The sequence below is a fragment of the Lupinus angustifolius genome, chromosome LG01 (genome assembly GCF_001865875.1).
Source record: "Lupinus angustifolius cultivar Tanjil chromosome LG01, LupAngTanjil_v1.0, whole genome shotgun sequence".
In the NCBI taxonomy this organism is placed as follows: Eukaryota; Viridiplantae; Streptophyta; class Magnoliopsida; order Fabales; family Fabaceae; genus Lupinus; species Lupinus angustifolius.
Genome location: NC_032009.1, coordinates 35,381,427 through 35,399,463, shown reverse-complemented (window position 1 = coordinate 35,399,463; position 18,037 = coordinate 35,381,427). Strand labels below are relative to the sequence as shown.

The following is an 18,037-nucleotide window of genomic DNA, read 5'->3' as shown; positions in this document are numbered from 1 at the left end:
AATTCATCATTTTTTGCATAATTTTGGACGTAGTTTGTATCCTTAATTGTCACAATGAGTGTATGTTTGCTAGATATAAATTTATATTAATATAAAAAAACTCTCAAACTAAATTACATGTGTTACTAGACACAGATGTATATTTAACAGTTCATAATATTTAATTTTAGCATTATAGTTGCTAGACATAGAGTTATTTTGGTAAAATGTTAATATAGACCAAGGTATTGGTGATTAACATTATTGAGGTGTGCACAAATTCAATTCACATGCATAAATTGTTAGAAATAGAAGTGTGTGTGAATCATTGTTATCGATCTCGTGAGTAAGGTTTTGATTTTTTTCTGAGTTGCTAAATAGACTAAAGCATTAGCTATTTGTGTAATTGAGATCCAATATTGTGTAGAATCATATTTGTTTTGTTGCTTCATTGTTTGCCATAATATTGAAATGAATAGGGAATCGACCCCACATCTAAATTCCAACACTTTTTCTTATTGAATTTTCACAACCAAACCAACAATCATTGAAAAACTAGCTTAGAATAGTGAGTTGATTTGAAAGGCTAAGTTAGCAAGTCTTTATAGATACGACAACTTCTTTCCTTATACTTATTTGTGACACCATAGTAAAATTTTATACTCCTAATTATCAGTTTAGCGTATAGTCGATCATTTAAGTATAGTTTTGAATTTACAATTAGGTCAAATACTTGGAAGAAGAGCTTTTTCCTTAATAGTAATCATACCCAGCTTGAAAAGAATTTTCTTCCATGAACATTATATATACATGTAGAACCAAATAAGAAGTACCCAAAAATAAAATCAAGAAAAAGGATAAAAATGTTATAAGATGAGAAAAAGGCATATAAAATTTGAAGAATGTTTTAAAACTTATTGTCACGTTTTTCCATGTTAAATTTTTTGGTACCATTCTTCTACTATTCTCTATTTTATTTATCCACTTGCCGCTTCTACAAGTGCACATTTTGCATCGTACGGAAAATTGGTTCTGTATTTCCGAAAACCAAAAATAGAGTAAACAACTAACCAATACTAAATTTACTCAACCTAGAAACATGAAACACACCAACAATTGTACAAGTTACATTCTATTACCATAGATATCAAATTGTTACAATAGATATAGTAATGACAACCCCACAAGACATGTGTTAAAGACAAAGAGGTTGGTGTCATTTTAAGAATCTTGTTATTGTTCCAAAATGACTTAAGAGAATTTAGTATAAGGACCTTGAAAAGGTTGCATATTTTGATACATAGATTCAACATTATTCAAATATCTTATGAACAATTCAAGTCCAAAAGATAAAAAGATGATGAGATCTAAAAGCATTGGATTTTTTATTAGGAAAGGGTTGACTTTTGTGGGGTCTTGTAAGAAAGGGTGGTACAAGCTTCGAATGCATCTTCATTTTTAGTAATAGAAAAATGGATTCACAACATTTCTGAATTATATTTTCTTATAGATTTTGTTAGGAAGTTTATGTGTTTCAATGCCATATTTGACACACAAATAATGTACATTTATTGTTGAAGTTTATGCTATGAAGTTAGTTATTGTTCGTGTAAATTTAAAATAAATCAAATCACTAGTTTGCATTATAGGCATTTTTTGTTATGACTATGATCAATCCCAATCTTGAAAAAATTAAGTGTTTATTATATGTTATGGGATTTTGATGAGATAAACATTTTCAATTATTCAAATTCTACTCACATAACAAACTAAGTTCAAGCTCTTATAAAAATGAATGATATCTCATCTTAATATTAGCATAGTTCAAGATTAATCTTTTAAATTTGCCATTCTTAGTCTTGGTCAAAGAAGTGTAGGAATCATATGTATAAATACGTGGTTAGTACAACATAGTACTTTTTTGGTTTCTCACATGTATCCTCGCACTGGAGGCAATCCAACTCGAGACCTTACTCAAGGGAAATTAAGCATGTACCACTTGAACCAACGCGTCCGTTGATGTTCACGATAATACTTTGATGTAATGGCATATGTTATGCATTATCCTTATTACTTATTATTATGCCACCCATGTATTTGTTGATTTGTGGAAATAATACAAATAATTTTGAAGGAGTATTGTATTGTTTGTCTTTTTGGATGCTTGTTATTTTAATTAATGCTTGAACATTTCAATAAGCTTGTATTGTCTTTTCTTCATTCATTCTTCCCTTTGAATCTATCTTTTAATTAAGGTTCATTTATAAGTTGAGTTTTGGAGGATGGAAAATCAAAACGATAGATTTTATAGTCATTTCATAAGTATATTTCATGATTCTTGAATTTTTATTTTTCTTTTCCTTCTAAACTTAACTTTCAAAAGGTTTATTAAATATCTAATGACTAGTTGTAGATCACAAGAAGAAAACTACTTTACAATTGACTAAAATCTAAACATGCACATCTTGTAATAGTTGCTTTCCTTGGCTTTGTAGTCCCACCAACAAATACCTTTTCATCATCCTTCTGAAGTCTTATTTATACCTCCATAATATATTGTAACTTGTAGAATTTCTTTAGGATTAGTTTGAGAGTTAGATTTTGGAGGGGAAGGAAGAACATGTGAAGGTTTAAGAGCCATGAAATACACTTATGAGATGACTCTCAAACATTCTCTTTCCCTTTCTTCCCCAAAATTCAACTCCATGAAATACACTTATAACCCTTAAGAGTTGTAAGCATTTTATTGAATTATATTAGTGCTTGTAATCATATTTATTATACCTAATTTCTATAACAATAACTTAAGTGGCTCCATCCTTAAAAATACTTGCATAAGCCACTACAATCCAATTAATGAACAAGAGCCATAAATATCACCAACTTTATATATTTTAAAAAATTTCTTTAATGATAGGGATGAGATCCACTTGCTTTAGGAGTAAGTTAAAAAAACATACTTCACATTTAAGTCATTTAGAAAATCTAATGGTTCACATGATTTGAATGATCACTAAATCTGAATAATTAGATTTTCATAGAATGAATGATTAAGATAAGAAATATGTTTTTTTAATTAGTCGGAGGGATCTCATCTTAATGATATATAATTAGTTACACAACCTATATAAAAAATATAATTCCACACTTAGTAACATAATTTTTGAGACAAAAGATATTATCTTGTTTGTGGATATGGACACTACTAACATAAATTTATTTCAGTCCACAACATCAACAAATTTTTTTTATTCAATTCCTTAGGGTGACACTCAAGGATTACCCACTACAAAATAATTAGTTGTTTAAGGATAAGGAGATTATAAAAAACAAGAGTAAATTACACTGAAATTTCTTGAGTTCTAGTAAAATTACATAAACTTCTCATCGATTATTTACACTTACAAAAAACCCTTAGTTTTTATACATATCTTACATTGACTACCTCTCTCTGAGAAAAAAAATGTGACTTTTTAAATAAAAAAATGTAATAAATGTAATTAAGTTAAACAAAATATGTTATATTATGGGAACAAGAATAAATGACATTCGTATCAATACATTTTCATTATTTTTTGATCATTAGAGTATAGTATAAGATTGACTTAAATGTGTCCTTAGAATTATTTATCCATCTTATATTAAACCAAAAATAATAAAAATGTATTGACTAGTATACTATTTGGACTTGTATGCACAATATATCATATTTTGTTTAACTTAATTACGTTTATCATCTTTTTTATTTAAAAAATCGTACTTATTTATCATGCAGAGATAATCAGTATATTTTGTAGGTACAAAAAATGAAGGAATAATTTGTATAATTTCATTAAAATCTAGAGAATGTGAATGTAATTTACTCTAAATACAAATACAATGTACTTCTAACAAATGTTTTTGAATTGAGAAATATACCATCAAAATAAATTCATAGGAACCTAGGATAAATTGACCCGGTTTATTTATAGTTACGTCAAAATATATTTTATTTTTTCCATAACATTAACAACGTTTTTGTTCTGCTAAATTTCTTTGGTATGCAAATTAGTTAGGCTAAAACCCTGAAACCCTAGATTGGCAACACAACATTGTAGTGCTCTGTGTTGTCATCTTTTTTATGCACACAAGGTGTTTGTAGAAACGGCTAATTAAAAGAACAACACATTATTATTAGTCTCAGTGATTTTGTTTTTCAGAGTTTGTAGTTGTCTAAGTAAGTGGTAAAGCATGGGAAAAGCATCAAGGGATAAAAGGGTATGTAGAAAGATTGATCTTTTTTATTTTATTTTAATTTTTGTGATGAATTTTGATTAATGTGATATTTACTTATATCTGACTTGTTTTTCAGGATATATATTACCGGAAAGCAAAAGAAGAAGGTTGGCGTGCTCGTAGTGCCTTTAAATTGCTTCAGATAGATGAGGAATTCAACATTTTTGAAGGTGTGTACTGTGTATTCAACTTGTAATATCTTTTCTTAAGCCACCCAATCAATGTTTTAAATTGCACTCTGCAGCCGCAATATTGCGGTTTTGGAAGTCTCCGCGATGATACCGGCCACATTTTCGTGCAATTTTCTGCAATTGCTGTAAACGCGACCGCACTTTAGAACATTGTATCCAACATAAGAGATGCATAATGCACGAGGCTCCTACGTAGTGGGGTCTGAGAATGTTAGATGTACACAAGCTTATCCCCACAAGAGGAGAGACCGTTTTCAGGATTTGAACCCATGACCTCATGATCGCTAAGCAACAACCTTGCCATGTTACACCAAACTCACTCTCTATCGTACCCAATATAGACGGCATAAATTGATATGAGTGTGGGTGAATATGGAGGTATCCCGTGTTTTGAGGGGGAGTGAGCTTATCGTTTGAAGATGTGAGAGGTGTGTCAATTGAGGTGTCATATCTAGTTATTAGCTATGCTAATAATGAAGTTTATTTAGTTTGTGTTTCGAGTTGTTAGACTCCACTATGAATACTAGAACAATTACCTCAGGTAAGGTATAGTTGTATACTCATGTTTTTTATAACAGAATATGTAGTTAGTTATAGCAGATATAGGATACAGTTAGCTCAAGAGCACAAACTTCACATAGCAGAGATGACAATGTTGTGCTGAATGAGTAGACACACTAGACAAGATAGGATTATAAAGGAATACATCAGAGAGAAATTGGAGTAGCTCCTATTGTAGAAAAGATGGTAGAATCGTACTTTAGGTGGTTTGGACATGTGTGGAGGAGACTGGTAGAAGTCCCTGTAAGGAGAGTAGATAAAATGGAAGCTAGTCCAATTCCTAGAGGAAGAGGGAGACCAAGAAAAACCATAAGGGAAATGATAAAAAAAGATTTAGAACTCAATGCTTTGTCAATTAACATAATTTATGATGACGTCGTTTGATCCATATAGCCGATCCTACCTAGTAGAATAAAGGCTTGATTATTGTTGAACACATTATAATGAGTTAGTTGTTTTTTTACGTTGATTATGCGATGGGATCATGCATTGGTAAACAGTGTACCATCCTTTTGCATTCCACTTTTGAAATCGAAAGCTTTTGAATTTATTAACATATTGTAATTAATAATGTAAGGTTTTTATCAAGCCTTTCTATGCGTGACTTCATAAATTACAAAATGCTTGCACACATGAATAGAAACATATTTATCCATAAAGTGGACAAATTCAAATTCTTGCCTGAGGATTCTACATTTGACTACTCTTTATTGTATTTTGCAGGAGTGAAACGTGTTGTAGACTTATGTGCTGCCCCAGGTAGCTGGAGTCAGGTACTAGTGATGAAATTATCACTGACCCATTCTTTTAATGAAAAGCTTGCATTTAAAGTATTTCATGTTGTATACAACCACAAAAGTTTTGAAAAGCGTCCCTTATGACGGGTGCTTCACAAAATAACCTCCCAACTGTATCAAATACAAATTTATGTCTTTGGTTGTTAGAAAACACTGTCACTAGACAACCTACCATAGCCATGTACGTACAAGAAGCTGTGGCACCTATGACCTTACTGTTTAAGCCTTCTTGAAAGGGTAGGCAAGAAAGGATCTTTGTACTTTACAACAACAACTACAACCAAGCCTTAGTCCCACTAGGTGGGGGATCTTTGTACTTTAGTACCGATCAATTTATTAAATGTGCTATTCTAAGTCAATCAACACATATCTAGGATTTGGTGAAACTTAGGACAAATATGATGGAAGATGGTTTTGGTTTTGTGAATTATATCTACAATTTGAACATTGATCTAGGATTTGACAAATATATCTGACCAGCTTTCGATCATTAGGCAAAACAAAATAAGATGGAAAGAAGAATAGAAAACCTATGACCACACTCGGTTCTTAGTTATTACATGCTTAACAACTAACGCTTTCTGCTAAAGTAATTTCTTCATTTTTTCTTTGATATTGATTGTACTGGTTGGATAACACTTGTCTAAACTATGGTGTTTGTAGGCCTCAATTTAAGATTTGAGTTAAATAGCCAGTGAGCAGTCACTAATTTACATAAATAATAATCCAAAATAGCTGAAACAGTTTAAAGAAAATCCCACTAAAGTAAAGTTTGTACATGGCATGATTGATACTGGACCACAATAACCAAATAACAAATTCATTAAATTACCCTGATGGAGAAAGAAATGAAAACATAAGAATTAAGAAATAATCTTTTTTTTAAAGCATGCTCAGTATCGTCACCCTTTTAAATTATGATTTTTATGTCTTGAGTTTAGTTTTTCCATCCCGCTTTATTATTTTCATAACCACCATAACATATGATTCACTTGAAGGAGAGATTTGAGTTTAAACCCAGAGGTATTGATCAATGTACAAAGACACAATTACATGATTTTTTGTGGCAAATATCAACAAAAATTTGATCTTATCGTTCCCATGAATGATATGAAAAATACATGATTAGCTTTGGTAGTATACAATATTAGTCTCTCTTTTTATTTTTTGACTCAGGTTTTATTTATAAGAAAAACAGAACGTGATGCCTAACAAAAGCATATAAATGGTGAATGCAGACTACAATTAGGCGCTTCTTATTTATTGGCATGAACATTGCAGACCTGGGAACATGATTTGCAACCCAGCAAAAATTATTTGTTAATATACTAAGAGAATTGAACATCGAGAATAGAATCGAGGTCATCTTGCAAAATGCAAATGGAGATAAGAATGCTAGAATAGTTATACAAAAGATCTAATTCTAAGTTATTACATGCAATCATGCACTCACAGAAAAAATAGGCAAGGAAGAGCAGGAGCATGCATTTACAGATTGCAATTGGCAGCCATCTTAGTAACTTTAAAATACTCATTTGTAATATGCAGGTTTTGAGCCGTAAGTTGTATCTCCCAGCCAAGCTTGCACCTGATGAAAAGTAAGTTCACTTTCCTTGGAAGTTCTCTGTTCGTTAAGGATTCGTTGATGTTGAGGTCTCACGTCTTGTAATGTATACTCGGGGTTTTAATTTTTAAATATTTTTTACCTTATAATTTTATGCAATTTTTGTGTGTACTTTAGTTGGCGTATTTGTTATAAAGAATATTAGTATTTTAGAACAGGTTTTAGGTTTTAATATACTTTTTAATTTTTCATTACTGGTATTTAGTAGTTTGTAAGTAAAATTGTGTCATTATCTGTGTCTGTGTAATAAATGGAGGATAACAATTTCATAATATACACAACCCATGCTGCAATTTTGTATGCCAGGACTTAGTAGTTGGGATTGAAATTAAGCTATATTTACTTCTAAGTTTTCTTTTTGGTTGGCTGAAGTTATCTAAACATGTTTTACTCTAACGATAATGAGCATTTATATGATTGGGTTGGCTTTGCTCTTGGTGGAAAACGGGAGATTGCAAGTTTGTAACATGGAGTATAAGCAATACTAAAGTGCTTTATATGTATCTTATGTTTAATTTTGTTTTGTTTTGTAATTCATTGTGTGTTTCTGTTTGAAAGTTTTTATTTTATTATTATTTGTTTTTAATATACTGGGTACAGCACACTTTTAGGAGGTAATTTTCAATTTTTTTCAAGATCAACGTCACTAACCATGTATAAAACCGTATGCTTTTTAATAATTATGTTTTTCAATGATTGTTTTTGTAAAAGTAAAAGAAAATTTGTTGGGTTAAAGAGGCAGACCATATCTGTGAGACAATTACGAGGATTGTTTCAATTCCAAAATAGAAAAAAACAAATCACATCAAAGAACACAGAATCAAAATAAAAAAAGGTTGTCCTATCTTTATGCATATATGATATGACAACCCCGTCAAAACAGCTAGTATAGTGTTCTATGCAGTGGACATGTCCTGTTTAATGCTGTTCGAATGAATGAGAAAAGATGGGAAGAGTGAAGAAAGACATAAGACTCAACTCTAAATGATTCTGTATAATGTGATGATATGCAGTCTGTGGTAAACATTAATCTAATACACATATTGATACTAATATTCACCTATTGATACTGATATTCACCTATTGACACTGATACTATAGGAAGTATAAATGTACAGCTAGCACTAAAATTCCTCACATGATAAGACTCCTAGCATAATAATTAATAATCCTAATATTCTAACGTCTCTGGTTGCTCATGTTCTGTTGTTTAATTATAGAACACACCCCGTCCCACTAATATGTTTCAACAAATTTAGAAGGCTTTGTTAATACATCTTGGTAACATTTATGTCTATAAGGTGGAAAAGATAACCAAATCAGTGTTATTGACTATTCAAGGTGGTGTGTTTTATGTTTTTGAAACATGAGGTAAATATAATTATCAGTCTGTCTCTATCAAAATCATAACTTTCTTGCTGCTTCATGATATGCAGGGATGGAATTATTCCTCTTATTGTAGCTATTGATTTGCAGCCAATGGCTCCGATTGAAGGTGTTATTCAGGTTCAGGGTGATATAACTAATGCTCGAACTGCTGAAGTGGTATATAAAGCTATATTTTTTAATTCCTTTTGCATATATCGTTATATTGTTTACATAATGGGTTGAGTATGTTTCACATTTCAGAAGAATTCGAAATGATAACAACTCTCTTGCTTATCTAAATTTTGTTCCTAATATTTCATCAAGAGCTCATGTTTTTCTTGTGTCATTTCTTTTTCCTTTTTATTATTTTATTTTTCGTACAAAGAATGCAGAAGAAGGCAAAGCACTGGAAAGTTAAATTTGCAAAATAGATTTGGTTTGCTTTTGAAACTTGTGTATACATTATGATTTTAGTTTGATTGTAGTAAAATTATAGGTGAAATCATTAAAAAGGATTTAGATAGATTTAAGTGACCTTTCTGAAGACATGGTTAATGATAGAAGACAATGACTTCGTTTGATCCATGTAGCCCTCTAATTCTAATATAAGTGTAATATATATGCATTGTTGTTGTTGTTTTTCTGTTTTCTTTTATTATACTTCACTTGATTCACTATATTTAGCCAATTGCTTTTTGTGAATTGTACATGTTTCATGTTTGAGATACTGAAATGAAATAGTATGGTCATACAGGGACTTTATACCGTAACAAAATCAACTCAATTCACACATATGTTGACATTTTGTTCAGGTCATTAGACATTTTGATGGTTGCAAGGCTGATCTAGTTGTGTGTGATGGTGCTCCTGATGGTAAAGAAAATGCACAATTCAATTTCAGAGTTATTTTTATTTGCAGTTTAGGAAACTAATTTCATTGTATGTTGTTTTGCAGTTACCGGGCTTCATGACATGGATGAATTTGTTCAGTCTCAACTCATACTTGCTGTAAGTACCAAACTTTGTTCGCAAAACTTTTTTGTTGTACTTTTTCTTTTATTCATTCTTTTTTATTTTAGGTTTATCTTGATACTACATTTTCACCGTATTTGAAATTTGATGATTTTTTTGAATGATATAGAAACCATTGACCACTCTTTTATTACCTATTCCTTATTACTCTCTTGCCAAGCACCAACGTTTTGATGTTTTGCCCTTCATTTTCAATAATCTAGGGACATTCATAATAAGCACATCCTAGTCCACAATATGCAATCCACATTAAATGGGTTATTTCTTAATTTGCTAAATGTTTTGTGATTATGTTCGGCTATATTTAATGTTGCAAAATTTTGATGACTATGATATTCTATGCAGGGGCTAACAATTGTTACCAATGTACTTAAGGAAGGAGGGAAGTTTATTGCAAAGATATTTAGAGGAAAAGACACAAGCCTTCTATACTGTCAGGTGTTTGAAGTTTCTCCATATCATATTTTGTTTATTAAGTGGAGACTTTAGCATAGTTTGACAATAGCAAATGTTGTTTTGCTTATCTTCTAGTCATCCTCTTTTTGGGTAGCTTTTCTAACATCTGTAGAACAATGATACTAGATATTCGTGTTTAAAACTGGGCGAAAGCTGCGGACCTTTTAAGACAATAGAAGTAATCCAAATACCACAAGATATGTTCCTTTGAAACATAGATAATCGTATTTTCGAAGATTTCTTAGGCATAAAAGGAAATGCAAAATTCTCTAGTGTGCAGAATTCTAGTGTAAAACAGTGAGTCAACCAGATGCTAACAAATTCTTATGTTTCACCCAAAAAATAAATGATGTAGTTGTTCTTAGCAAGAAAAGGAAAACCATTGACTTACTATCATGAGAAATAAAAGTGCACTTGTTAAAAGTAAATAGCATTTTTAAATTGATTCAGTCACTGATGCCATGCCTTTTGTCTGGTTAGAACTTTGGATCTCTACTCATGATGGTATCTGGAATTATAGTTGTACTTGTGAAATTGCTGTGCAGTTCTGTTTTTCGCATAATGATCATAATCATATTAATGGGAGAAGTGGTAGTATATCATTGTCATTAAAAGTTTCTTGGATCTTCCATCATATCAATTTTGGTTTTAGCAGCAATTTTCATAAATTAAAATTTCAACTTTAACCATAGAATCATCATTACTTATGCTGTCTCATATTTTTGTTTGCAGCTAAAATTATTTTTCCCTGTAGTGACTTTCGCAAAACCGAAAAGTAGCCGCAATTCCAGCATAGGTAAGAATCCTAGTTTCCTTGTTATCATGCTATTTTAACTTTTGATATGCGTACCTTTTGTGCACTTTTTTATGTTTGATCAAAGCCTATCTGTTAGTTAACAAATGTTGTATGAACTTTGAATATCTTCTTCTATTTTGCTGCTGTCCTTGTGTCTTCATACACCTAACAAATATTGGTGTTTAAGTGAGCATTGATCTCCCTGTATATATGCCAAGGAGCTGCTTTTTTTGTTGGTATAACCAAGGGTATCCCTTCACCCTATGGGTAAGGAACTAATCTCTTTTGGGGTGCATGACTATGCCTTCCAACAAGTGTCGCTCGTAGGAATCAAACCTTTTACATTATAGGAATTGGGAATATGTTTAATATTATTTGTGATATTTCTTAGCGCTTTTTTACCCATGCAGAGGCATTTGCAGTTTGTGAAAACTATTCCCCTCCGGAAGGGTTCAATCCAAAAGATCTTCATCGCCTTCTTGAGAAGGTTGGAAGCCCCTCTGGGGTAGAAGACACAGGTATTTTCGTGTCCTTGTAGCAAATCAGAAGAGCAATCATAAAAACAAATTCAGCTTCTTAAATTTATTCCTGAGTATAATTTAAGAAAAATTAAAGATTTATGTCGAGGTTTGACTTAATTACTCTTGGGGCACCTTATTTCAGAAAATTATATTAACCTCCCTAAAAGATTATAAATTATACTGACCTCTCCTAAGAGGAGGGAGTGTAACTTTTAAAGAAGTTGTTGGGTATAATTGAGGCAAACTTTAAGTGAGTTCAATTTAATTTCTTCTGTAATTTAATATGATTAAAGCCTTAAATCTTAATCATCAATACCCTGAAATACTTGTTTTTGCTTAATTGCATTGTATCATGAATTTTTATGTTTGCTAAGGTTCCATCTTAAAACAGTTGACAATGGAAGGAGAAAAACGACAAATGTTTATACCACTGTCTAGACAATGAGACAAGCAATGTAGGACTTACTTCATAATACCCTCTCTCCACAGAAGTTATTGGACCATACTATAGGTTACTTTTGACCCAATATGAAATGATATCTTTTGTTTTCATGACAATTGGAGAGAATGTGGACTTTGACTCTGAAACTATTTAATGTTCCATCTCAAAATCAATTGGCAACAAGTTGAGTAGCCTAACCGGTTTAACTACTACTTGTTGGGCTACTCCTCTTATTGGCAATTGATTTTGAGCTAGAACCTTAATGTGGTATTAGAGTCCAACTTCTCTTAGTAATGTGTCAAAAGGTAACCCATGGTATCAAAGTCCAACTTCTCTTCATTTGCCAAAAAATCCCCTTTTGCACTAACATCAGAGGTAACGAATAGCCTAGTCCGATAGACTTTTATGGAGGGGATGTTCGAAAGTAAGTCCTCACATTGCCAATTAGTTTTTAAGATATAAGCTTAACAATTTTCATAGCTTTAATCTCAAGTTTTATCATGTTGCTATGTTAATGCATGTGGGTTTTGCAGATTGCTGTAGTGGTTGGTTGGAAGGCCCTAATAAGGTATATATCCCATTTCTAGCTTGTGGTGACCTTAGTGGGTATGATTCTGATCGTTCATATCCACTGCCTAAAGTTGCTGGAGGAACATATCAGAGCTTAGATCCTGTTCAGCCTCCTATTGCTCCTCCTTACAAAAGAGCTCTGGAGTTGAAAAAAGCATCTAGTCAAGGAATCTGAGAAGTTCAAAATCTCTCATTGGATTCTTAGATCATGTTATGCATTGATAATCCCATTTAGGATCTTTGCTTTTTCTAACATGGATAAGATTAGTGGATTCACAATTATTACTGGATGTGTGAACTTTAATGCTTTATGTTCTGTTTGTACCATCATTGCCTGAGTGCTAAGTCCTTTTTTGTCACAATGTTTGAAGTTATTACTCTCTCCATAAAGATGATAAAAAATTATACCATTTTCAATACAAATTTATACTATCTCTAGGGTCAGCTTTGATGCAACGGTATTGTTAGCGAGTTCAAATCCTATAAATGGTACCAATAAGGTATTGGTTTAGTGGTGTAAGGCTCCATTAGATCCCCAAGGTTGAAGGTTTAATTTCTTGGAGCGATATTTGTTAGGAGGGATAACCACGAATCTCGAAATGGATTAGTTTGGATATCCTTGATAGTACAAAAAAAATCTTATAAATAGTCTCTTCACTTATGAGAATAAGATTGAATATATTTATTTTCTTCAGACCTTACTTAAGAGCTTACCCCTCCGAAACTATTTTTAGCTGTTCAAGTGGATGATAAAAGATTGTTGCTTTAGTGAAGCTCTTTCAACCAAAACAAGACAAAAGTACAAGATAAAAAAGTTATCAGTTTATTACTACTAGGAAGAAGTAAACAATTGCTGGGTCCAGTATTTTGTTTTCTTTTTTGTAATGCTTCAGAATCATTGCATTGCAAAGATCCCTACTAGGAAATGAATCCAACTCGGTTCTGGTATCGGAGAGAAAAGTACTATAAAATAACACATGTAATAATATTTATATTTATGACAACAAATAACATCTTTCATTGATTTTAGAAAGGGGAGAGGGTAGTTTTTGGTATTTGAGCCAACACAAAGTTTATGCGCCATATCTGAATGAATTAAGCTAACTCTAGGATACATATTTCATTAATTTTATTTTCATCATGAAACTCATGATTATTTCAGTTATAAATGGTTATATAGCCAATAATAAGCACTCAATAATTTTATCAGTGAAACTCAGGGAAGTGTTTTTTCTCTTTAAATTTTAAGGGTGAAAGTGTAATCTCATTATAAATAAAAAAGATACAAATGTTAATGTATATTACATTTTCTTTAATATTTTATAATATTTCCCTCTCTATTACTTGAAATGAGTTTCACTCAAATTTTATGTATGGTGTAGCAATAGTGAAGAATTTAGATATAAATAATGAGTAATATAAAACTCATATATTATCAGTGGATATATTTTTTTACTCGTAGTTAAATTTCGGGTGCTCCTTTATAGTTTGTGCAAGAAGAAAAATGTAATTTACCTAAATGGACAATTCCATTTTCAAGTAGGAAAATAGAAAATGGGCAAGTTGGACATTTCACAATGACTTTTTTCTTTTGATGATTTTCATTGATTACAAATATAAGCAAGCATATGCAATCACGTTAATCCATTAAGTACTGCATAAGTGAGTCAGATTATAATCAATTTAAGATAATAAATATGTATTAAGGTAATTATTAAAGGTGTCATTTTGAAAAAGTATCCATAACAACTCATATTAATCGAGGGAAAAATAGTTAAAAAGAACAATAAATAATATGAAATAAGTGAATAAGAGAGAAAATATCAAAACTACACTTAAGTAGGGAAGGAATATAAGATCAGAAATATTGAGGTATAAGAAATTAATAGAATCTGAATAATAATAGCCAATAAAATAAATGAAAACCGATAACCATGTCGGAAGGTGTTAAAATGTTAGGAGACATGAACTAATTTCTTAATGAAACAAAAAGGATGAGAAAGAAAAATTTCACTCAATAGAACTACATATCTCATTATTGAATTGAATGAGTTACAAAGGTATAAGAATGACATTTTATACAAAAGATGAAGAAAATACAAAACAGAAAAGCTATTAACAATATAATCGATTAACTCCGTTAATAATCGATTATTGTATATAAGACTCAAATTAACTAACTGAAGCAACTAACTAGATAAACGATTAACCATATTGTTGATCGATTATACAAAACAAAATTACAACAATTCTAACATAAGGTTGTATATACAATATATTGCAATGAAAGAAAGCTTAAATTTCATATGAGACATCCAACTTAATTAAGATAATATCCAACATTAGAGAGACAAAATCTAGAAAAACAATAGAAAAAACATGGTATGATACTTTTATATTTTTATATACAATAAAATAACACTTTTGTCACTGAAAATAAAAGGAAAAACAAGAACTCCCCTATCCAATATTGAAGAGGATCTTGTTCAGAAATCCATAACCGAAGTGGCATAGTGCATGAAAGATTAACTTCTATGTCAATTGAAACCAACAAATCATACTCTTTTTCTCTCACTCAAGTATATATACATCTCTTGAAAGTAGCACACATAAAAACTTTCCTAACAAGAATTTTCAGAAGCTGAACTAGGTCTTTCCCTAGATGAAGAAGAATGTAAGAACTCAATGCAATCTTCAACATATTTAGCATGATGTGATTCAGTAGGGTGTGACAATGAACTTGACCTAACAAAAGTTGATGAAGAAACCTTCCTAGAGGATCTTCTCTTAGAAGAAAAATCTCTTATAGCACTTACCACCTTTGTTCCTATCTTCTGTAGGAATCTCATAGGTAACAAACTAGGGTCTTTGGGTAACCTGAAAGTCCAAGATCCAATGACCCTTTTCTTGTTTCTTAATGCTCTATCACCATTGCTTCCATCAACACCATTATGATTGAGAAACATGGTTGGTTTCTCATTGAAATTATGACTAAAACACACTCTTTTGCTTTGCTTTAACATTTGAACAACAAGGTGAGACTTCTTCAGAAAAGTCAAGTATGTTAGTTCCCTTAATTGTTGAACAAAAGGGACATTATGATGGTAAGAATAAGTTGGAAAAGGAGTGTATATATAGATAAATGAAGTAAGAGAGAGACAAATACTACAAAAAACACAAAAATCAATAATATGGTAAAATATTTATATCATTTTTATTTAATATAATAACACTTTTGCTACTAAAAATATATTTATAATCAAATATTTGTCTCTTTATTAATGGAGAGGATCCTTATTCAGATAAAATGGATTTAAAGAAACATACTTGGTCAAAGCAATGTTTTAAATTGCACCATGGAATCAAGTTGCAGCAATAATATTGAGGTTCTGGGAGTTTCCTGAACAACATAGTGATCACATTATCCACAATTATAATAAACACAACATAACTACAATTTAAAATATTGAGTCAAAGTAGAAGTCTAAAGAAAGAGATGTTGTGTCAACAAAATTTAAATACATCGATTAGGTTGTTTATGTTGTTTTAAGTAACACCCCAATTGTGACCGCGATATTGTTGTTTTGATCTACAATGGTATGGTAGCTACAATTGCAGTGACATTTTCCCAATTTTCCCAATATTTTTCTCAATCGTGATAAATGCAATATAACTACAACCGCAATTTAAAACCGAGATTTTTAGATGGATAGAGATGTTACAAACTTAAAGATCAACTTCAGTGTGAGAAGAAGCAAGCTTCTGCTTATGATATACGTTCATGAGACATGCACACATGACACATGCATGGGCCTATGGTAGAATCAACAGTTTTTTGATATATTGTATGAGACCCTACAAATTATTAAGCTTATTGTGAGTATTGTTAGTGAGACAAAGTATGAAGTAAAGGATATGATCGGTGGAAAAAGATAGAGTGAGAATTTTGTCACAGATCACGGAGGAAAAAAAAAGGAAGGGTTTTGGTCAAAAGACAAAAGTGGTGGAGCCATGAAGACCTAAGAGGGAGACAAGAATGAAACTGTTAAGGTTAATAAAAGCTCATAATATATATATATATATATATATATATATATGTATATATAGAGAGAGAGAAGAAGGAACCAATGCATACTCTTCCAATTAACGTTGCTTTTGAGGTTGTATTGCAGGGTCTACATCTACTTTTGTTGTTGTATTTCTCACCAACAATGATGTTTCTTTTACAGGCCATTTTTTGGACTGTAAAACAGTTTTTGAACACCAAAACCCAACAATAGCTAACACCATAGATCTGGAATGAGGGTTTTAGTGGAATTGAATCAATTCATGAGAGTGAAATGATGACAAATGTAAATTTGGACTTATAGGATGCATTTAGTGTTTTCAATTACTTTTTAGTCAGGTTAGTGTACTCCGATTGTGTCATAGTTGTGGTTATTGTGATTGTTCATAGTTGTGGTTATTGTGATTACGTCACTGTAGCCGTTGCAATGCGAAGCAGCAATTGGTGTGCGGATTTTTTTGTAATTAAAAATATATTTTTGAATTTGATGTGGTACGATGCGACCACATCGTCACGATTTAGTGTTACACCGCAACTGCAATATGATGAGGTTGTGATTGTCACTACAACCATAATATTGTGATTACATCACGTGATGTGATCCACAATTTAAATCACTGGATGAAGGTACTCTCTTACATTGCGAGTGTGGTTATATTGTGGGTTTTGTGTCACAATTGTGAAAAAATGTGATTGATGCAACAATAATTATAGTCAGGATTTCGTTTTAGAGATTCCTCTAGTCAAAGTATTTTTGTCACTTGATGTGAGGTAAAATTTAACACCCTGGATCTAGGTGCTAATTTATCAATTGTAGAGTTGGTTTCATCATGTTTTTCTTATCTTGGTATTCAGGTTGGGGCAAGACCAAAGAGGTACTCGACTTGGCTTCCAGTAATTGATGCAGTTGTTAATAGACTAGTCACTTGGAAACGTAAGTCTATCTCATTTACTGGGAGAATTATCCTCTTAAATATAATATTGTGTAACATTCCTATTATCTTCTTTCTCTTTATAAGGCTCCTAAAAATGTTATCAATGCCTTAACCATGATCTAAAGGAAATTTCTATGGCAAACAAACTTGGTCGAAGGGGCATAACTTGGGTATCTTGGAGCGATATTTGTAAACAAAAAGATGTGGGTGGCTTAGGGGTCAAAGACCTTACTCTCTTTAATGCTCCTTGTTAGGTAAACAAAGGTGGTGATTTCTTGTTGAGATTGACTCCTTATATGTGAAAATGATTACTTCTAAGTATGACAATGTGCTATCTATGTCTAACTCCACAATAGTCTCACAATGGTGGAAGGATGTAAGGAAGTTGGGTCTGATAGTGGGATCTAATCAGGATTGGTTCTCG

At 31.5% G+C, this 18,037-nt stretch overlaps 1 protein-coding gene across 1 annotated transcript; it reads left to right on the top strand.

Moving 5' to 3' along the window:
- Window positions 4,004-13,035, top strand: LOC109363321 (putative tRNA (cytidine(32)/guanosine(34)-2'-O)-methyltransferase). Its single transcript, XM_019609552.1, has 12 exons — window positions 4,004-4,117; window positions 4,149-4,236; window positions 4,331-4,424; window positions 5,730-5,779; window positions 7,352-7,401; window positions 8,864-8,972; window positions 9,608-9,668; window positions 9,751-9,803; window positions 10,173-10,265; window positions 11,016-11,079; window positions 11,490-11,597; window positions 12,576-13,035. Exons 2-12 carry the CDS (start codon window positions 4,210-4,212, stop codon window positions 12,785-12,787), a joined length of 921 nt encoding a protein of 306 aa, XP_019465097.1. The 5' UTR covers window positions 4,004-4,117; window positions 4,149-4,209; the 3' UTR covers window positions 12,788-13,035.